Source organism: Anthonomus grandis, chromosome 16, assembly GCF_022605725.1.
Source record: "Anthonomus grandis grandis chromosome 16, icAntGran1.3, whole genome shotgun sequence".
Lineage (NCBI taxonomy): Eukaryota > Metazoa > Arthropoda > Insecta > Coleoptera > Curculionidae > Anthonomus > Anthonomus grandis.
Window position 1 is genome coordinate 18,771,241 of NC_065561.1, and position 23,248 is coordinate 18,794,488.

Consider the following 23,248-nt stretch of genomic DNA (forward strand, 5'->3'; position numbering starts at 1 on the left):
AGACTTGTCATTTTTACTAGTGCTTAATTATTTTTGTTAATTATTATTTATACCTACTGGAATTTTAAATCGTGAACTATATTAACAATAATTTAAAAGACACTAACATGACTAATGTCGAATTACAGAAACCTTCTCATATTTAAATAATAGTTTGATTAATGAAACGAAGAGGGCACTACATCCGTAGTCAAATGTATATCTTTTTCATTTTTATCTATTTAAATAATAATAGACTTGTCATTTTTACTAGTGGTTAATTCTTTTTTTTAATTATTATTACCTACTGGAATTTTAAATCATGAAACATATTAACAATCATTTAAAAGACACTAACATGACTAATGTTCAATTACAGAAACCTTCCCATATTTCAATAATAGTTTGATTAATGAAACGAAGAGGGCACTACACCCATAGTCATATGTATATCTTTTTCATTTTTATTTATTTAAATAGTCATAGACTTGTCATTTTTACTAGTGCTTAATTATTTTTGTTAATTAATATTTATACCTACTGGAATTTTAAATCGTGAAACATATTAACAATAATTTTAAAGACACTAACATGACTAATGTTCAATTACAGAAACCTTCCCATATTTAAATAATAGTTTTTTGGTAATTATTATTATTACCTACTGGAATTTTAAATCATGAAACATATTAACAATAATTTAAAAGACATTTACATGATTAATGTCCAGTTACAAAAACCTTCTCTTATCTAAATAATAGTTTCATAAATGAAACAAAGAGGGTACCATAGCCGTAGTCAAATTTATATCTTTTTAATTTTTTTTCAGTTGATACCACAGAACAGAACAGAAAAACGGGTGCAATATATTTAGATTTTATCTGAAATTCAATGGGTCTTATGTTATAGTTTGGTCAAGTGGTTTTTGAGTAATAAACAGTTGAAAATCGGCGCTTTTTCCATGTTTTTTTCCCAGCAAAATGTGCCAGAAAAACGCAATATTTAAATTCAAATCCATAGAAAAAAACCGTCCAATCTGATAAGAGAGAGCTTCCCTCGAAGGTGAAGTTTGATGTTTAAAAAAATCTTGACTTTTAGAAGTATAGTTAAGACTTTTCGTATAAGAATTATATTTCAATTAATTGGAACAAATACTACGAACATATAAACGTAAACACATTTTAACATTGTCATATATAATTATGCCACTAAAAGTTAAAACGCCATAGTAGATAATACATTTTTTTGAATTATGTCATCAGTTTATATGTAAATATAATTAGGCAAAATTTTTTCATTGGTTAACCTTAAAAAGGCAGTTAATAATGATAAGCGTATAAACGCGTTACAAGTCGATTAAGTTTATGTGATATTATATGTATGCTTGTTATATTGAATAAGACGATAACAGATTAATTCATTGGTATTAGGTTTGTGTATAATGGTCGAGTTTACTTTTAAAAAAATACTTTGGTAACTCACCCTATAGCAACATTTTTTACAGGGCTATACTGCCTCGAATTATCATTATAATTATACGTTATTTACCTAATTGCTTACAAACGATAATTTAAATAAAATATAAACAATTATAACAATTTCCTTATTTGCTGAATGAACAAACGTAGCCTAACTAACTATATCGTCGCAAAGCGTAATTAAATTTAAATTATTGGCAGATAGGCTCACAAGTGTTGAACATTTCTTAAAAAAAAAAAACTTCCCAAAGTTTATCAGCATTTCATGTATCTGCTATAGCGATAATATATTAGTAAATAGTAAACATTTCTGTAGACAGTGTATGTTTGCAGTGGTGACATTGCTGCTTGGACTGTATAATCAACGATAATAAACCACATGCAGTATTAAAGTAATAATTTTTGTGTTTTGTGAATAGTTATTGTCTCTGGTGATAAATAGAGCCCTTTAACGCTCTATATAGATATAATGGAAGCGGCTTTTTCTATAAAGCAAGAAAATCCAAAGAAGAAAGCCAATATTATATCAAGGCTTTTTTTTGGGTGAGTGACTATTTCAATTTAAAGTTCACTGGTTATCGCATTTCTGTTTATTGCAAAATCAGTTAATTAGTACTTATTTTGTCTTTTATATTAATAATTTTAGAAGCCTTTGAACTTAATGAAAACCCCATAAATAAGGCTTTAAAGAAATAAATTTAGAAAAGGCACGCTTTTAAGGTCATGATCAAGTTTTTTTTAAGAATTTTATACTTCAGTTAAGCCATTAGCGTGCTTAATTAATATTTTTCAATAATTAAAGAAAGCTTTATTAATGGAGATAAAATCCTGTGTGTATTTCTGGACCTGGCAAAGGCATTTGACACCATTACTAATTCTTTTAAATGCCTTATGTAGAAGCATTGGAATCCTAGTGCTCTTATGAACCGTTTGCTTGACTATCTCTTCTTGTACTAGTATACGTGAGAGAATTAAATCAGTGGAAATTTCAATCAAGTCAGTGAAAAAGGTTCAGCCTTTGAAAATTCAAATAATAATTATTTTAAATTAATATTTACTATTGGTCTTCTAATAAGGGTCAAAAAAGGGTTAACAAAAGCCTGAAGGTGTCTAGCCACATCATTTTTTCATTATAAAAAGGAAAAACCTTAAATTTTAATGGTGATAATGTGTTTCCAGAGGTATTGGAATACCATTTAGTCTGGAAAGGTTGTTTAATATGATATTTTAAAGAGAACCTTAGTGGAAGCTTATAAATTATTTATTGCTAAATGATCTTTTCAAAGGATGAAATGTTCTTGGGGAAGAATTTTTTGGAATCAAAGGGAGCATGGACATAAATAATTATTATTTTATCTGTTGCGAAAAAGTTAAATTTTTAGGTAATGGCGAGTGGGGTGAAGAAACTTAATGTAAAAAATAAAAATGTGCCTCAAAAAGTAAAACTTGCATTTTTTTAAGGTTCAATTAAAATTTCAATTATTTTTAGTTATTATTTGCTACTAATCTTCCAATACCGGACTAAAAGATGTTAAAAAAAAAGAAATATAAAACCGTTGGAAGGGTGATATCATACTTTTCGATAGAACTAATCTGTTAGATCTAAGCAGAGCCTGGATAGGCATATTATTTCTTAATAATAGGAAAGAAAAAAAAAACTTAAAATTGAATAGTGATAAGGTGTTTCCAGAGGATTTGGAATACCAATTAGTCTGGAAAGCTAGCTTAAAATGATACTTTGAAGAAAGTCACGGTGCAAGCATATAAAGTGTTCATTGCTAAATGATCTTTTCAACGGATTTAACGACAAGGGAAGTAGAAAAAAAGCACTTATTAGATTCCTGCTAAAACCTTTTTTAAAAAATATTAATTAGAGACCTGAATAGATTATTCTGTATTCCAAATTCTCTGGATAAGCTGATTTTTCATTAAAATTTTAGGTTTTTTCGGTGCTACTGATGTAAAGCAAAATTAAAATAATGATATCTCTTAAACGGTTGAACATTTTTCATTACAGCTGAAATATCTCTATTCTTATTGGGTTTACAGATTTAACAAATAATATAAGTATTATTCAGCAGATCTTTTCTGGCCAAATAAAGTTCATTTCATGACTCTAGCTTTAGTAGATCAAAGGTTATCAACCAAAAACCTGTACATTGCCGCTGAGAGGTGCCGCTGACGTGAAGCAAAATTCAAACGATCATATCTCTTAAATAATTAAATATTTTTGAAAAATTTTAAAAGAATTTTAAAGACAATTAGTTATTCTTTAAGTTTGTTTATGATGATCATGACAGTAGCTCCATTAACAAACAAGATATAAGCTATTTTTGGGTCATGATCATTTTGAAGGGGACATTTTGCTTTACCGCTGTAATATCTTCATTTGTATTAGATTTACAAATATAATAAATATTATCAACATTATTAAGCAGATTATTATTAACTAAATAAAGTTTATTTCACGACTCTAGCTTTAGTAGATCAAAAGTTATCAACCAAAAACCTGGACGTTGACGCTGAGAGGTGCTGCTGACGTGAAGCAAAATTCAAACGATTATATCTCTTAAACGGTTGAACATTTTGGAAAAATTTTAAAAGAATTTTATAGACAATCAGTTATTCTTTAAGTTTATTTATGATGATCATGACAGTAGCTCTAATAACAAAGAAGATATAAGCTATTTTTGGGTTATGATCATTTTGAAGGGGACATCTTGCTTTACAGCTGTAATATCTTCATTTGTATTAGGTTTACAAATCTAATAAATATTATCAACATGATTATGCAGATTATTACTAATCAAATAAAGTTTATTTCATGATTCTAGCTTTAGTAGATCAAAAGTTATCAACCAAAAACCTGCACGTTAACGCTGAGAGGTGCTGCTGACGTGAAACAAATTTCAAACGATCATATCTCTTAAACGATTAAACATTTTGGAAAAATTTTAAAAGAATTTCAAAGACAATCAGTTATTCTTTAAGTTTGTTTATGATGATCATGACAGTAGCTCCATTAACAAAAAAGGTATGAGCTGTTTTTGGTCATGATCACTTTGAAGGGGACATCTTGCTTTACAGCTGTAATATCTTCATTTGTATTAGGTTTACAAATATAATAAATATTACCAACATTATTAAGCAGATTATTATTAACCAAATAAAGTTTATTTCACGACTCTAGCTTTAGTAGATCAAAGGTTATCAACCAAAAACCTGGACGTTAACGCTGAGAGATGCTGCTGACGTGAAACAAAATTCAAACGATCATATCTCTTAAACAATTAAACATTTTGAAAAAATTGGAAAAGTTTCTTAAAGATGATCGGTAATTTTTCAAGTTTGTTTATAATAATTATGGCAGTAGCTCTATTAACAAAGAAGATATGAGCCATGTTTGGGCCATGATCACTTTGAAAGGGACATCTTGCTTTACAGCTGTAATATCATCATTTATATCAGATTTACAAATATAATTCAAATTATCAACATAATAGAGCAGATCATTATTAACCAAATTAAGTTTATTTCATGACTCTAGCCTTAGTAGATCAAAAGTTATCAACCAAAAACCTGGACGTTGACGCTGAGAGGTGCTGCTGACCTCAAGCAATATTCAAACAGACATATCTCCTAAAGAGTTAAACATTTTGGCAAAATTTAAAAAGAATCTTAAAGACGATCAGTAATTTTTTAAGTTTGTTTATAATGATCATGATAGTAGCTCTATTAACAAACAAGATATAACCCATTTTTGGGTCATGATCACTTTGAAGGGGACATCTTGCTTTACAGCTGTAATATCTTCATTTGTATCAGATTTACAAATAAAATAAATACTATCAACATTATTAAGCAGATTATTATTAACCAAATAAAGTTTATTTCATGACTCTAGCTTTAGTAGATCAAAAGTTATCAACCAAAAACCTAGACGTTAACGCTGAGAGAAGCTACTGACGTCAGGCAAAATTCAAACGATCATATCTCTTAAACGATTAAATATTTTGGAAAAATTGAAAAAGATTATTAAAGACGATCAGCTATTCTTTAAGTTTGTTTATGATAATCATGACAGTAGCTCCATTAACAAAGAAGATATGAGCTATTTTTGGGCCATGATCACTTTGAAGGGGTCATTTTGCTTTACAGCTGCGATATCTTCATTTGTATCAGATTTACAAATATAATAAATATTATCAACATTATTGAGCAGATTATTACTAATCAAATAAAGTTTATTTTATGACTCTAGCTTTAGTAGATCAAAAGTCATCAACCAAAAACCTGGACGTTGACGCTGCTAACGTGCTACTAACGTGACGCACCATCCAAACGGTTATATCTCTTAAACGGTTGAACATTTTACCAAAATTTAAAAAAAAGTTTCTTGAAGGTGATCATGATAATAGCTCCAATCTCAAATTGTAAATTGAACTAAATTACTTCACGTTTAAATAACCCTAATGGCACCTCCACCAAAATGTCAGGATTCAAAGCATTAATGAGTTCCATGCTTAATGTCTGACCCCTGGCGCTTTCGCCACTTTATCTAATAATTGCTGTAGGGCTGTTTCGGGACTTTTGCTGTTTCCTATTTTAGGAAGCTAACGCTGTCCTCAAGTAAACTTCCTTGGGTATGCCCTCAGTCAGCCATAACGAAGTTAAGTTATTTCTTAGCTCCCTAAACTATGTAGTTTTTTTTAAATAATGACACAGCAATTAGTGCAGTAGTTTGTCAAATACTAATATTTTAAGTGTCTCATGTCTATTTCTTTCAGTTGGATAGCAAAACTATTTTACACTGGGGCAAAAAGATCCTTAAAATTAAACGACATATATAAAACGTTAGAATGTGACGAGTCGAAACTGCTGGGGGACAAATTGGAGAAAAAATGGCTCGAAGAAGTGTCTAGAGGCAAAGAAAAACATCAAAGTGCCAGTTTACTGAGAGTCATCTCCAAAGTGTTTTTAAAAGAATATTGTTATTATGGGCTCATGCTGTTTATTTTGACAGTTGTTTTAAGGTAAGCAGTAAATACTTGCTAAGCATCAATTAATAAAATTAAATAAAAAACCATTCTAGGTCTCCTCAGCCTTTAGTTCTCTCATGGCTGATAAATCAGTTTCAACCACACGAATCTCACGAGAAAATCGAAATGTACGCCTCGGCTTCCTCTTTGGTTATTATATCGACGCTGATTATATTCTTTTTGCATCACAACAGCTACGGCCAGAGTTGCGTCGGCATGAGAGTAAGGATAGCGGTTTCCAGTTTAATTTATAGAAAAGTAAGTTCAGGAAAGCACGTCTTTCTTTCTTTATAGTAGTCTTCTGTTTTTTTTCAGATTTTAAAATTAAATAAAAGGTCACAAGGTGAAACTGCGGCAGGCCAAGTGGTGAACTTGTTATCAAATGACGTGCAAAGGTTTGATCTGGTGTGTGTTTATTTGCACTACTTATGGATAATGCCGTTTCAAGTCGCTTTGGTCACCTATTTCCTATGGAATGCCGTTGGAATTTCTTGTCTGGCTGGTATTTTATCTATGGTATTGTGCACGCTGCCTTTACAAGGTAAGTTTAGATCAAAGGTACTTTTATGAAAAGTTTAATGAGTAGAAGCTTCATTTGGAGATATTCCCTTTCCCCCAATAGAATCTTTAAGATTGTGTCTGCTATATAGGACAAAAACCTGCAAAGGACGAAACACGCGATAATAAATAAATGGAGTTGTCAACTAATTCATTCAATTTATTGATGAATTATATAAATAACAAATAAATAAATGGTATTCAACGAAAGCAAACTTTATGTACTCAAAACTAGCTTAAATACCAGGGTTCTAGTAGACTTTAAGCATCTCCGATTAATAACATTTTTAAATATGACATAGTAAGCAAATATTCTTTATTTTAGGCAAAAAAATTGGAGAATGAATAATAATTTCTTTAATAAAATAATAACAAAATCATGACAATATCTACAAGGATTTTCTGCAAGGACTTAATTGTGATGAGAGTGAACTATGTCGTTTTTTTTTGCAATTAAGCATTTTGTAGTTTTGGATAAATTATTTAATTTTAATGAAATTACGCACGAAAAAAAAGTGAAATAAAAAGTGACTATAAAGAGGAAAATGTTGCGTGTTAGAAAAAAATTGTTTTTATCTTTTCTTGTAACTAAGTCGGTTATTTTCGTGTAAAAAATACCATTAAAGCCACAGTTATTAGGCTTTAATACATCAAGCAGCGGTATTCCTTCAAGACATAATCAAATGCCTTTGAGAGATCACAGAAAACTCCTGCAGAAGAATTTTATTCAATTTAACCTCAAGTTCCTTTAAGGACCTCAATATTTTCAGAAGTCATCCAGGAACAAGGAATTCAATTTTTGTGACCTATGCAAGGCCTATGCAAGGCCTTTGACTGTGTATTCCATGGAATCATCAGTGCAATAAGTAAACAGTGATAGCCTAGGCTATAGTGGATTTGTTTTCGTCTTGTTTGTTCCTGATCTCATCTGAATGAACATACTTGATATCCATCAATGATCTACTACTCTCTTGCTCAAGAGCATATTTCGCTCTCCTTCCTGTTGGTATAACAGTCTTATTTTCATCATAGAAAACTGCTGCAGAGACTTCTGCTAATTCAGGGAACTAAGTAGATTTGTGACTATTTGCACTGCTTTTTTAATATTAAAAGTCAAGCTGAATTCGACAAATTCAATTCTGAAACTGATTTTGTTATTGTCTTGCTTGACCCTGGTCAGATTTATGATGTATGATCTCATTATCAACAATAGTCTGTTCAACTGCGTCTTTGCTCTCACTTTTCTTGTTGAACCATCCCTAATTTTTGCTCTTTTCTGTTTTGTTTGGGGTTATAGTGCGGGGGCAAATGATATATTCGGATTGCAAATGATAGGCCTCTGTAAAACTTAAAATGCTTACTCTAATTGTCAATCTGACATCATTGGTTTTGTTTTTATATTGTAAAAGTGGCCAAAACAAAATGCTGAAAATTATTTTTAAGTTCAAAATTTGGCCACCAAGGGGCGTAATTAAAAGGTCAATAAATTAATCCTAATTTTTTCTAGAAAATATCAGCTTAAGGCAGTTTTTTCTTAACATCTTGGAATTTTTTTTTATTATTTTGGTTAACGGCTCATTGGGGTACATGTAATTGAATTAAAAAAATATTTCCATTTCCTGGAAAAAAAAACGTCAAAGACATAAAAAAAGGTCAAACCCTGGAAAAGTTAAAAAATTATTTTCAGTTTCTGGAATACACAAAAACACTGTCCCAAGAGCCTGGAATATTAGATTTTTTTCTAATTTTTGACCTAAGAATTAGGTCAAGAACCTGGAATAATTTTTTTGTCAATTCCTGGAAAACTAAAAATAACGTTATGAGTCTGGAAAAATAGAAAAAAATTCTATAAAAGCTTGTATCAAAAAAATACATATATTTCCAATACCTGGGATAAGCAAAAAATTACGTTATACGTCATACATAAAAAAAAGTTGCTAAGAAAGGAAAGTTGAAAGTCCTGAAGGTAAAAAACTGCAAAACGAGAAAATCAATTTTAATTAAAAAATTACCATAAACATAAAGAACGAGGAAGAATTGGAAAAATTTCTTTAAAAAATTAAAACGATGACGAAAAAAATAAAAGACAAAGGTGAAAAATGATATAAAAGGCATTAAAAAATTGCTCCCAAAAGCCTGAAAGAATTTTTTTTTAATTTCTGAAAAACGTAAAAATCACATGGGAAGCCTGGAAACGGACAAAAGATTTATAATTCCTGAAATATTGAAAAAAATCCTGTAAAAATATATTTTTTCCTAATATCTAAAATAACCTTTACCTCTAAAAATGACGTCAAAGCTGTGGAAAAAAAAATCAAATTCCTGGAAAACATAACAAATTAGACATTAAAAAAATCGACCCAATAGGCTGGACGGTTAGAAAAAAAATGATTTTATTCCAAATTCTAGAAGACATAAGAACTACGACAAAATCCTGAAAACTAGAAAAAAAAATGCAATTCTCGATAAACGTAAAATATTCTATTATCTAAGAACTTTCCCTCTGTTGGGTTCAAATAAATCATTTAAAAAATTACCATTTTCTAAAAATTACAAAAAAATTAGAGACCAGTTCGGCCGTTCCGCTACTAAGACGCTCCGCTCCGTCTTATACTTCCATCTTTGTTTCACACATAGCAAAAGAGGAACGGCGAAGTAGCCTATGGAGAGCTGACGCATGCCAACTGTTCCCGAATCAAGGTCATCGATTATTTTTGATACAGTTTTAGGGAATTATTAGAAAGTTGTTTAAAATTTTAGTAAGTTTTGAAGAAAATTATTGGTATTTATAGTAAAGGATTTGTATTTTAGAAATTAATATAAAAATAATAACTACTTAATAGCAGCTGAAAATTTGTTTGGAAATTGAAATTGGATTAAGATGTTTTGTTTTTTACAACATAAGAACCCTTAAAAATTTTCTTACTTTTACGTAATTCAGATTATGCCTAGATAAATTGCAAAGGGAGGTGCTACATAAACAAAAATCAAATAATATTAATGCTAAGTGACATTTCCATATTAGGCATCAAAAAGTAAAAAAGTTGTGGTTTTAAAGTTTTTCTAGAAAATTTAATTTATTTTTCGATTCTGGCATCAAAATTATACCATGCCATTTAAATTCTTATGGAAAAATCAAAGTAACTGTTTTTAATTCAAATTCAACCATTTATTCTAAAAACTTTTGCCTCCTACTAGACACAATATTTTAAAGCACTTACATTTCACTTTTAAACAAGCCCAAATTGAACAAAATCGGATGGGTCTTTTAAAAGTTAAAGCCATTTAAACAATTGTAACTTCCTTCCATTGCTTTAGGAAGGTCGGTAAGCCAAAGAGTATTTCTAATTATTGAAAAAAAAAAGTACCTTAAGCTAACATTTTCCAGAGAAAATTAGACTTGACCTTTTAGTCGCATATAAATGTAAAAATCGCGTATAAGACAGTCAATAATTTAAAGAACCAATTAGTCAGTAGAGTGGACAGGGCAGGCATCCTTTCTAAATCAGGAGTTTACTCTTTAAAATGTGACGATTGCAACGCAGTATACATTGGCCAGTCTGGAAGAAAAATCTCTACACGCATTAAAGAACACGTAGCGCTTTTTGAAAAATTTAAAAATACCAATGTCAGTGATACCAAATCAGCGTTTGCGAATCATTTGCTGGCCTCTACTCATAATTTTTCTCCGGGGGTGGGAGCTGAAATGCTTCATGAATGCCCTAAAGGTAAGAAGCTTGACCTTCTGGAGAAAATGGAAATTACAAAAGCTAAAAAGAGTCCTGTTCTCGTGTGTGTGAATGACGTGTTTACTTTCGAACCTAATTTAATTTTTAACAATTTAATTTAGCTAAGTATCGTTTAACATTTTCCTTGTAGTCACTTTCTTCAATTTACATTGGCTAACGTGTTAAGTTGTTTTAGCATTAGGTCCGTGTAGCCGATAGGTTTTACACTTGTACTTATAACTTTGTTGTACCGGGTTCGATTCTCATTAAGTCTATGTTGTTGCGGCCCACTTTTTATTTTTTATTTTCTGCTTTGTACAATTTATAACCTTAAAATTATTGTTTATTTATGTATGTACTGTGAAGTGTGTAGATGGCTTCTAAAGGTTTTTATTGTTTTATGTAAGTTTTTAGTTTTGTTTAAGTAATATTTTTATTTTAGGCCTGATGATGCTCTAACTAGAGCGAAACACGTGTAGCCCGTTAAATTACATGTTGTGAGACCGTGACTTTGTGTTTTTATTTGTTTTTCGTCAACTTTTAGTCGCGATCCACGCTTACTGAAACACCCTATGTATATGTACGAGATACTTCTTTATGTCAAGTTTAACTCTTTTGGTTTTCAGGCTATTTGGGAAAAGTTGCATCATCCCTTAGACTAAAAGTAGCACAAAGAACAGACGCAAGGGTGAAGCTGATGAGTGAAATCATATCGGGAGCTCAAGTAATCAAAATGTACGCGTGGGAGAAACCTTTTGAGAAACTCATAAAGTATTTGAGGCTCAAGGAGATCAACGTGCTCACCAAGACCTCGTACTTAAGAGGGTTTTACTTGAGCTGTATGGTTTTCATTGAGAGAAGCACCTTGTGTCTGACATTAGTCTGTTTTACTTTACTAGGAAATAATATTAAGGCAGATATTGTCTTTTCGATGGCTCAGTTTTTCAATATATTGCAATGTAAGCTAACTTATAAGATAACTTAGAATTCACTTAATCAAGTTTGAATTTTAAGCTGCCATGGCGATCATGTATCCGATGGCGATCAGCATCGGGGCGGAGACCTTGGTTTCGATAAGAAGACTGGAGGAGTTTTTAAACTTGGAAGAGAAAGAAAAGACGTTGATAGAACAACTGTATGAACCGGAAATTATTTTGAAGCAAGTCACCGCGTCTTGGGTGCAAGACACGAAGGTTCTCAAAAAAGTCAACTTGCATATACCGAAGGGATGTTTGTGCGCTATTATTGGCCCAGTGGGCAGTGGGAAAAGCTCTATTTTACAGGTGACCATTCATTTGGGACATAAAGACCTTATAATACATACTTTTACAGCTTTTGTTAGGTGAATTATCCCCCACATTTGGGAGCGTAATGCTAGGAGGTTCGGTTTCGTATTCATCACAGGAACCTTGGCTCTTCGTCGCATCTGTCAGAAGAAATATACTATTCGGTAAACCGTACGACCATCGGCTTTACAAAGAAGTTACCAAAGTTTGTGCATTAGAGAGGGACTTTGAGCAACTTCCTTACGGTAAGACACACAATGTGTCAAACATCCTAACGACTGCACCATTTTTTTAAATCTCTTTTTTAGGGGACAAAACTATGGTGGGAGAACGAGGAGTATCCTTATCGGGAGGACAAAGAGCAAGGATCAACTTGGCCCGAGCGATTTACCAACAAGCAGATGTTTATCTACTCGATGATCCTTTGTCCGCTGTTGATACCCACGTGGGGAAACATTTATTTGATCAATGTGTCGTAGATTATTTAAGGAACAAAACTAGAGTGTTAGTCACGCATCAACTGCAGTATTTGAAAAAGGCTGATCTAATAGTGGTCCTAAACGAGGTATAATTAAAACAAAACGTTATAATTGACGTTACCTACTTAAGGAATTACAACTTGTTTCAGGGAGTTGTTGAGGCCACTGGCACATTTAAGGAGCTATCGCACTCCAAGCTTGATTTCACCAAACTTTTGGCATCCGCAGATGAAACAGTGGATGAAAAGGAAACATGCAATAAACTTTCTCCTGAAAAGCAACCGAGAAAACTATCTTTGCAGGTACAGGTTGTATGTTCATATGCCAGTTTTACTAGCTTACCTTAAATCATCAATGTTGCTATCATCTTTGTCTAAAGCGTCATTTGTGTAAGATGAATCCTGGCTTCTTTATTCTGTTGACTTTGCATAAAGGCTAGAATAACAGAAGGACCGTCATTGAAACTACATAAGCAAAGACCACAGAGGATCCATCCAAGTGTGGTGAAATTTTCTAAATAAATTAGTTCAAACTCTCATTGTTGTTTTGCAAGGTATATTCATATGCAAGTTTTATTCGTTTACCTCGCAGTCTAAAGCCTCTTTTGTCTACGAAGAATTGTAGGTTCTTTTCTTTCTTTTTCTTCTTCTTCGGTTGATCGTAAGCACTCCTCTAAGATTCCCATTCTTTGCATGAAGGCTAGGACAGCTAAAGGTACTCTCTTACTCTTTCTCAGATATTTAAATGTACCCAGCTGCTTCGACTAAATAAAGAGATTCTTCCATGAAATTGACTTGAAATATCTTAATGTGTCTTTTCTCTCTCTATCATGTGGTTTAATGTAATGAAATGCCTGGAATAAAAAGAAAAATTCTCAGGAAAATCAGTGAAAAATTATACTCTCTTATCTCTCTCTTTCTTTGTGTCGTGTACTCTAATGCATTGAAATGTTTGGATTTAAATAACAAAATTTTCCAGGCAATTCAGTTGTACTTCTCTCTCTCGAATGGTTATATGCACTCAACTGCCTGGAATAGTAAAAAAATCTTAGGCAAATAAGTAGGAAATTATTACTTTCTTCTCTCTCTCTCTTTCTGCCGTGTAGTCTAATGAATTCAAATTCCTGGAATTAAATAAAATATTCTTTCAGGCAATTATGTTGTACTCTCTTTACCCTCTTTCAGACCCACTTAACTGACTGGACTAAATAAAATTAATCTTCCGTAGAATTGACTTAACCTCTCCTAATTTCTTTTCTCTCTCTCTGTAGTCTCTGTCATGTGATTCTTCCAGGCAAACGAATCAAGTTGAACAGTTGAACTCTTATACTAAATTTATTAAATAGTTTTTCTTCTGAGGCTAAATGCCTGAGAATATTTATTATTTAAGTCTTAAATATTTAATTAATTAGATTCTAAGAATATACTTATGACTGGAAATTGAAATTTGGACTCTTCTATGAAACTGACTTGAACTTTCTTAATTTTTTTTCTCTCTGTCTCGTGTGGTCAAATGCACTCAACTGCCTGGAATAAATAAATGATTCTTCCATGAAATTGACTTGAACTCAATTTTTTTTCTCTCTCTCTATCATGTGGTCAAATACACTCAACTACCTGAAATAAATGGAAAGATTCTTCCAGGCAGTTAAGTTGAAGTTTCTTAATCTATCTCCTTCTCTCTTAGAGAGTAAAATTTAATGAAGTGTCTGAAGTAGGAAAAAAAATTCTTAGAAGTTCAGTTGGAAATTGTTACTATTTTCTCTCTCTCTTTCTGTCCTGTAACATAATACGCTCAAATGCCTGGAATTAAAAAACTGATTTTTCCAGGCAATTGAGTTGTACTCTCTTATTATCTCTCTTTCAGATGCACTCAACTGAATGGACTAAATAAAATATTCTTCCAGGTAGTTAAGTTAGTGCAATAATCTCTCTCTCTCTCTCAGGAGAATAGCACTCAATGCACTCAAGTGCCTGAAATAGTAAAACAAATTCTCAAGCAAATGAGTGGGAAATTATTATCCTCTTCTCTCTCTCTCTCTCTCTCTGCCGTGTAATCTAATGCACTCTCAAGTGCCTGGAATTAAAAGAGAAAGTTCTTTCAGATAATTTGGACTTCAATTGCCTAAACTGACCGAAATTGTCTGGACAACAATCATTCATTTTGTTTTACTTTTAAACAATCGAAAAATTAAAAAGAAACTTTGCAAAATGATAATGTTCAATTAAATATGTAAAGAAGAAACAAATTTGGCACACCTATTACATCGTCAAAAACCTGTACTATCTGAGGTGCAAAAAGTGTATAAAAGTCCAATAATGATAGTCTTGAAGAAGCTTGATCGCAAGCTTCTTGAATGAGTGTTTAAACGAATCCGATGCATTTGACTTCGATTAAATTGAGATCTTAGAGAGTGCACATTACGTAGTTTCTATCACTACTGAGGTTCGTCAATGGTAGAACCTGTACCGCTCAAAATAGTTCAAATAGATCAAAAAACTGATAGAAATAGAGTGCATTTGAATATATCGATGAATGGATGCTAGTATTGTTTTTTTTTTTTTTAGGCTTGTTCTGCAACTGATTCGGTGGAAATTGAACAAAGTACAAATAAGGAAAAAGAAGAAATGGGCGGCAAAGAAGGTGAAACGCCATTTTTGGATTACATCAAGTCAGTTGGCAGTGCCTGTTTTATTGCGATAGTCGTTCTGGTACTTATATTTTCTCAAGCATCCTGTACTTGCACAGATTTATGGGTAACCTATTGGTGAGTTACATATATCAATAATATATTGAAAATTTATAACGAACACTTTTGCAGGACTAGCCAAGAAGAGCTTCGTCATTTTAATGATAATCAAACCATTATTTATGATAATAATCCCTCTGATATTTTAATGTTAAATCCAAGTTCAAATGATACATATTCTTTGCTTAATAATTCAAATGTAAGCAACTCCTTAACGTATTCTCATGAAAAGGGTACATCCAATGTTCTAAATACCATTCTGGGAAACATGCCCAACGTGTTCGATAAACTAGAAACAGGAACAACCTATTATACTTTAATAAAAACGAACATTGCCATGTACATTTATGGCGCTTTAATTTTACTCGCAATCATCCTGACCACAGCCAGATCATTATTATTCTTCAAAGCAGCAATGGAAGCATCAAAGAATATCCATTCGAAAATGTTCCATAGGATATTAGAAGCGCCTATGAGGTTCTTTGACACGAATTCAAGCGGAAGGGTGCTAAACAGATTCAGTAAGGATATTGGAGCTATCGATGAAATATTGCCTAGGGTCTTAATGGAAGCCACTCAGGTAAGCTTAATCACTCACTTGTGGGTCTATATCATGTTGAAGCAAAGTGGTGTCATCAGTGAAAGGGTTACAGTACAGAATTCCTAAAAACTTAATTCATAGAGCCAAAGAATTCAAGCTTGTGAAGCAGTATTCTATGCAATACTCAATCGAATGCTTTTGCTACATCACGCAACAGTACTGAGGCTTGTTTGTTTATCAATGAGATCATTGCTGTCTTTTAAGAGATGCAAAAGGACCGATTGATCAATTTAAACTGCCAATGAGCAAAGGAAGCTCAAAGTAGTTAATAAAAGTTCGTAATTATTGCGTCCAAGCTAAAATGATTTTGTTTTGATCGGTTTTTTACCCCTTGACCCAATTTTCTTAAGACGTTATTGATCTTCACTATTAAGCAGTATACCTTAATTTCTGTGTATACAACCTTTAAAAAATGACATTTAGAAAAGGTGCTACCATTCCATTTGATCAACGAGACTACCAAGACAGAACAAGATACGCCATTTCCAATAAAACATGAAGAAATTTTACATTTAGACCTTAAATAGTGATCCACTTATTTTTGATTAGTACTTCTGTCATATTTTACATCCATTATATCAAGTTCTTGTTTGTAGATATTGTTAGTACTGGTAGGAATATTGGTTAACGTAACTGTATCCAATTATTACATGGTTATAGCAATGGTCGTGCTTGGATGTATATTTATGAAGCTGAGACAGTGGTACACTTCAAGTGCGAAAGATATTAAGCATCTAGAAGGAATTGGTGAGTTATATTTAAGATTCAATTCTTAGTTTTAGTCAATATTTTGGATTTTATTAATTTTGGAGGAATTTGATTATGAATTTTTTTTATGATTTTTTTTATAGAATGTATTAGACGCGTGAGCTTTTTTTAATTGGACAATCAAATTTTGAAGGAAAAAAAAATTTAAAAACTTTTTTGTAGAATGACCCTTATTGAGTTACATTGGTATAAACCGATTATTTACCGGTTTTTCTTAAATATCTCTAAAACCTTTAAATTTACAAAAAAAGTCATAAATATCAAAATGAAAAAGAATTTAATTCTAAACAAAAAATTGTTACTAAATTTTTTTGTAGAATGACCGCTTAATCAGTTACATTGCTATAAACGAATCATTTAGGCGTTTTTCTGATTTTTCTTTTAAATTATTAAATTAAAAAAGAAATCATAAAAACCAAAATGAAAGAAAATTTAATTCTGAAGAAAAAATTGCTATTAAATTTTTTCGAAGAATGTCTCCTTAATGAGTTACATTGATCTAAACCAGTTTTTCTTAAATATCTCTTAAACTATTATGAAAAACATAAAAATTAACATGAAAGAGAATTTATTTCTAAACAATAAAATTCTATTAAACTGTTTGTAGAATGACCTGAATGAATTAACTGAATATAACTTGTACGTCTTCCAATATATAGGAAATTGCCCTCCTTGAAGAGATAATAGTACAGTTTTAATTATAAATTTACATTTATAATTTACTACTACTATAACTTCATTTATATCTCATAGCGGTTTATATAAAGCATATTTTTTATTAAGAACTGAATTATTTAAAATTTTCCTGGGTTTTCCAAATTCAATGGCGCAATATCAAAACTCAATGGCCCTTAAATGTTAATTTTCTTTCGTAATTATGCTCATCAAATACGAAAAACGTTAATGTTGAGGTGGATTTTTAAAGATCAAAAAAATAGAGTTTTAGGTGGAAAAAGAGTAAAAAAGTCTATTTAATCTCAGTTTCTATCGCATTTCATGGTCCAGGCACGCCTTGAATTATCCTGAAATTACACTTTTCTTACGTGGTTAAACACTCTATAGGCGTCAAGTAATATTTCATCGCGATCGTCGATAATTTCCAGGTCTCAGTAGGGTTTTAGAGTTAAAACGTTAAAGTTAAAAAAATGTATTTTTCTTTATTTCTACCGCATTTCATGGTCCAGCCACGCCTTCAATCATCTTAAAATGATGCTTTTCTTACGTGGTTATACCCTTTATAGACGTGCAATAATATTTCATAACGATCGTCAACGATACTTGGGTCTCAGTAGGGTTTTACGGTCAAAACGTATGTCAAGAATTTTTTTTTTCTACCGCATTTCATGGTCCAGGCACACCTTTAATCATCTTGAAATTACACCTTTATAGACGCGCAACAACATTTCATAACGATCGTCAACAATTCTTTGGGTCCCAGTAGAGTTTTAGGGTCAAAACGTAAGTAAAAAAAATGTAATTTTTTTTAATTTCTACTGCATTTCATGGTCCAGGCATACCTTCAATCATCTTGAATTTATGCTTTTTTTACGTGGTTAAACCCTTTATAGACGGGCAATAATATTTCATAACGATCGTCAACGATTCTTGGGTCTCAGATGAGTGTTAGGGTCAAAACGTGGGTTAAAAAAATGAATTTTTTTTTAATTTCTACCGCATTTCATGGTCCACGCACGCCTTTAATCATCTTGAAATTACACTTTTCTTACGTGGTGAAGGCATTTATAGACGCGCAACAATATTTCATAACGATCGTCAACGATTCTTGGGTCTCAGATGGGTTTTAGGGTCAAAACGTGGGTTAAGAATTTTTTTTTAATTTCTACCGCATTTCATGGTCCAGGCACGCCTTTAATCATCTTGAAATTACATTTTTTTTACGTGGTTAAACCCTTTATAGACGCGCAATAATACTTCATAACGATCGTCAACGATACTTGGGTCTCAGTAGGGTTTTACGGTCAAAACGTATGTTAAAAAAAATGTTTTTTTTTTAATTTCTACCGCATTTTATGGTCCAGGCACACCTTTAATCATCTTGAAATTACACCTTTATAGACGCGCAACAACATTTCATAACGATCGTCAACAATTCTTTGGGTCCCAGTAGAGTTTTAGGGTCAAAACGTAAGTAAAAAAAAATGTAATTTTTTTTTTATTTCTACTGCATTTCATGGTCCAGGCATACCTTCAATCATCTTGAAATGATGCTTTTTTACGTGGTTAAACCCTTTATAGACGCGCAATAATATTTCATAACGATCGTCAACGATTCTTGGGTCTCAGATGGGTTTTAGGGTCAAAACGTGGGTTAAATTTTTTTTTTTATTTCTACCGCATCTCATGGTCCAGACACGCCTAGAATCATCTTGGAATTACACTTTTCTTACGTGGTGAAGGCATTTATAGACGCGCAACAATATTTCATAATGATCGTCAACGATTCTTGGGTCTCAGATGGGTTTTAGGGTCAAAACGTGGGTTAAGAATTTTTTTTTTCTACCGCATTTCATGGTCCAGGCACGCCTTTAATCATCTTGAAATTACACTTTTCTTACGTGGTGAAGGCATTTATAGACGCGCAACAATATTTCATAACGATCGTCAACGATTCTTGGGTCTTAGATGAGTGTTAGGGTCAAAACGTGGGTTAAAAAAATTTTTTTTTTAAATTTCTACCGCATTTCATGGTCCAGGCACGTCTTTAATCATCTTGAAATTACACTTTTCTTACGTGGGGAAAGCATTTATAGACGCGCAACAATATTTCATAACGATCGTCAACGATTCTTGGGTCTCAGATGAGTGTTAGGGTCAAAACGTGGGTTAAAAAAAAAATTTTTTTTTAAATTTCTACCGCATTTCATGGTCCAGGCACGTCTTTAATCATCTTGGAATTACACTTTTCTTACGTGGGGAAAGCATTTATAGACGCGCAACAATATTTCATAACGATCGTCAACGATTCTTGGGTCTCAGATGAGTGTTAGAGTCAAAACGTGGGTTGAAAAAATGTAATTTTTTTAAATTTCTACCGCATTTCATGGTCCAGGCACGCCTTTAATCATCTTGAAATTACACTTTTTTTACGTGGTGAAGGCATTTATAGACGCGCAACAATATTTCATAACGATCGTCAACGATACTTGGGTCTCAGTAGGGTTTTACGGTCAAAACGTATGTTAAAAAAAATGTTTTTTTGTTAATTTCTCCGCATTTTATGGTCCAGGCACACCTTTAATCATCTTGAAATTACACCTTTATAGACGCGCAACAACATTTCATAACGATCGTCAACAATTCTTTGGGTCCCAGTAGAGTTTTAGGGTCAAAACGTAAGTAAAAAAAAATGTAATTTTTTTTTATTTCTACTGCATTTCATGGTCCAGGCATACCTTCAATCATCTTGAAATGATGCTTTTTTACGTGGTTAAACCCTTTATAGACGCGCAATAATATTTCATAACGATCGTCAACGATTCTTGGGTCTCAGATGGGTTTTAGGGTCAAAACGTAGGTTAAGATTTTTTTTTTAATTTCTACCGCATTTCATGGTCCAGGCACGCCCTTAATCATCTTGAAATTACACTTTTTTTACGTGGTGAAGGCATTTATAGACGCGCAACAATATTTCATAACGATCGTCAACGATTCTTGGGTCTCAGATGAGGGTTAGGGTCAAAACGTGGGTTATAAAAAATGTATTTTCTTTTAAGTTCTACGGCATTTTATGGTCTAGGCACGCCTTGAATCATCTTTAAATGACACTTTTCTTACATAATTAAACCCTCTGTAGACCTGAAAGAACATTTCATAGTGATCGTCAACGATTCCCGGGTCTCAGAAGGATTTTAAGGTCAAGAGGGTTAAAAAATTGCTATAATTTTTTTTGTAGAATAACCCTTTAATCAGTTACATTGCTTTCAACTGATTATTAACCAGTTTTTTTTTAATATATCTAAACAGAGTTCAATTCTAAACAAAAAATGTCTATTGTACTTTTTTGTAGAATGACTCCTTAATCAGTTACACTCGTGTAAAATTACGATTTTTTCTTAAGTATCTTAAAAATAAGGAGGAGATTCTTGAACCATGAAAGAAGGTTCTTTGATCTATCTGAGTGCACATCTTATGCTAATATTGCTCAGTCATTGGCAGTAATGCTTTCAGATTTTTTTGAGCTACTTTATGTGATAAGTTCCTCAAGAAAAAGTTGAATAAAACCTCAAGGGAGGTTATAAATCAATTAAAGAAGTTGTAAAGCAATACAGATATTGTTAGGAGCATAGATTTACGATTAGGGTAGTTTGTTGTGCTAGGGTGCATTGGAACACTCTATACGGACCTGATACAGATTATTTATATTTATTAAACCTATATTTTAGCTAAAAGCCCGGTATTCTCACATATAACTTCTTCTCTTAATGGACTCACCACTATTAGAGCCTCAAAAGCTGAGGACGCCTTAATACAAGAGTTTGATGAGCACCAGGTAAGTTCCGTTAATAAGAATAGTATTAAGGATCAATCACTGGTTTAGAATGGCCTTCTTTTTGCACTGTCATTGGCGTTTCCCTAATGGTTTAATCACAAATTACCTAGGTACCAGATAAACTACTGGTACCCCTTATATAGTGGAGAGTAGAATTAGAGTGGTCTTGTGTCGGAGTGATTAAACCATAAGGGAAATACCTGATATTCCCTCATAAGCTTCAAATTATAACAAATTTAAAAAAGCTTTTTATTAAATGTAGAAATGGGAGTCTGCATCAGACACACTTAACATTTTAATTAAAGGTTTTCTTCTTTTTTCTAGGACGTCCATACCTCCGCCTGGTTTCTTACCATAATGTGCACCGTATTCTTTGGACTATGGTTGGACATAATCTGTGTGATATTTATCACGTGTGTAGCATTTGGATTCGTGATTTCAGCGGAACGTAAGTACCCATTTCTAATACAATTCGAAATAAATCAAAAATTGTTTTCAGTTGGTCAGCCTCAAAACAGCAGCTTAGTAGGTCTGGCCCTATCGCAATCGTTGATTTTAACCGGAATGCTTCAATATGGCATGCGACAAACCGCAGAGGTGGTAAACCAACTTACCAGTGTTGAAAGAGTTTTACAGTATACCAAGTTGGAGAAAGAAGGGCCATTCCACACGCCAAAAGGTCATTAGAATTATATTTTATGTATAATAACAGGAGAACAGCTCCAGGAATATTCCACACGTGTGGTTTAATTTCATTGTCTTTTTCTTAAATTTGGACTTTTCGCTTTTAGAGACCTTAATTTTTAAAGTTCTAAAGCGTCATTGTTAGATGGCTCCATGACGCCATGGTCTTTAGACACAGTGACCCCTAAGTTTGAAATATGACGTTTAGATGGCGCTGAAATTATAATTTTCTTGAAATATTAAATTTTATTGTAGGTAAACTACCGGTATTACCGTGGCCCAGTTTAGGAAAAATAGAATTTAGGAATCTTAAGCTGTTTTACGCCTTAGAAGAAGCACCGGTGCTGAAAAATTTAAACATGCTCATCCGGTCAGGTGAAAAGGTAATTTTACTACGTGATGTCAAAAACAAATTATTACTCAAGTAATTATTGTGCTTCAGGTAGGGATTGTTGGAAGAACTGGAGCAGGGAAGTCTTCCCTTATCGCTGCTTTATTTAGACTCGCCCCTATCGAAGGCCAAATCCTGATCGACGACTTAGATACTAAAACTATCGGTCTTTCTGATCTGAGAAGGAGAATTTCAATAATTCCCCAGGAGCCTGTTTTATTCAGTGCAACATTAAGATATAATTTGGACCCGTTTGATGAGTTTGAAGATGCCAGGTTATGGGAGGTACTGGAAGAGGTACAGACGAACCAAAGGATACAAAGAAATTTTACTAATAAATATCACTTTTTTCAGGTAGAACTAAAAGATCTTGTTACTACTTTGGACTTTCAAGTGTTAGAAGGTGGAAGCAACTTGAGTTTAGGTCAAAGGCAGCTCCTCTGCTTGGCCAGGGCCCTTTTAAGAAATAATAAAATTCTGGTCTTGGACGAAGCAACTGCCAACGTGGACGCCAGGTATAACAAATATGGATTCATTTTTCCATCTCAAAAAAATCATTTATTTTCAGAACTGATAGTCTTATTCAAACAACAATCCGAAGAAAATTCAAAAAATGTACCGTACTCACTATTGCCCACCGTCTAAATACTATTATGGACTCGGATAAGGTGATTGTAATGGGTGCTGGACAGATATTGGAACATGACCACCCATATAGTCTGCTGGAGAATCCGGATGGACATTTTACCAGTATGGTCCAAGAAACTGGACCAACCATGACGGAACAGTTGAAGGAAGTCGCCTTTGCTGCATGGAAGATGAAAAAGGAAATTGAAGATAGCTATGATAGGCATTTCGATGAAGAAGTTTCTAAGTTATAGGTCAATTTAATTTTCTTATTAGATTTTAAGGTATTTAATCAAATTTATTTTAAAAAGAGCCTTTATATGTTAAAGTTTTTAACTAGATCAATAATAAATAAATATTTAGACAATTAA

The 23,248-nt window shown here is 32.5% G+C and overlaps 1 protein-coding gene across 4 annotated transcripts; it reads left to right on the forward strand.

Moving 5' to 3' along the window:
• Window positions 1-1,630: 1,630 nt before the first annotated feature.
• LOC126745715 (ATP-binding cassette sub-family C member 4-like) lies at window positions 1,631-23,248 on the forward strand. Of its 4 annotated transcripts, XM_050453697.1 has the most exons (19): window positions 1,637-2,000; window positions 6,245-6,490; window positions 6,550-6,754; window positions 6,812-7,037; window positions 11,409-11,741; window positions 11,797-12,065; window positions 12,115-12,313; window positions 12,377-12,633; window positions 12,697-12,849; window positions 15,115-15,314; window positions 15,369-15,876; window positions 16,494-16,644; window positions 21,069-21,175; window positions 21,500-21,623; window positions 21,675-21,854; window positions 22,115-22,242; window positions 22,302-22,547; window positions 22,605-22,765; window positions 22,819-23,248. In XM_050453697.1, the coding sequence occupies exons 1-19, from the start codon at window positions 1,927-1,929 to the stop codon at window positions 23,129-23,131; spliced, it is 4,080 nt and encodes a 1,359-aa protein (XP_050309654.1). In that variant the 5' UTR covers window positions 1,637-1,926; the 3' UTR covers window positions 23,132-23,248. The 4 variants fall into 4 exon arrangements, with proteins under 4 accessions (XP_050309649.1, XP_050309653.1, XP_050309650.1 ...); XM_050453696.1 differs by having other exon boundaries at window positions 1,634-2,000; window positions 21,500-21,854; XM_050453693.1 differs by having other exon boundaries at window positions 1,634-2,000; window positions 22,302-22,765.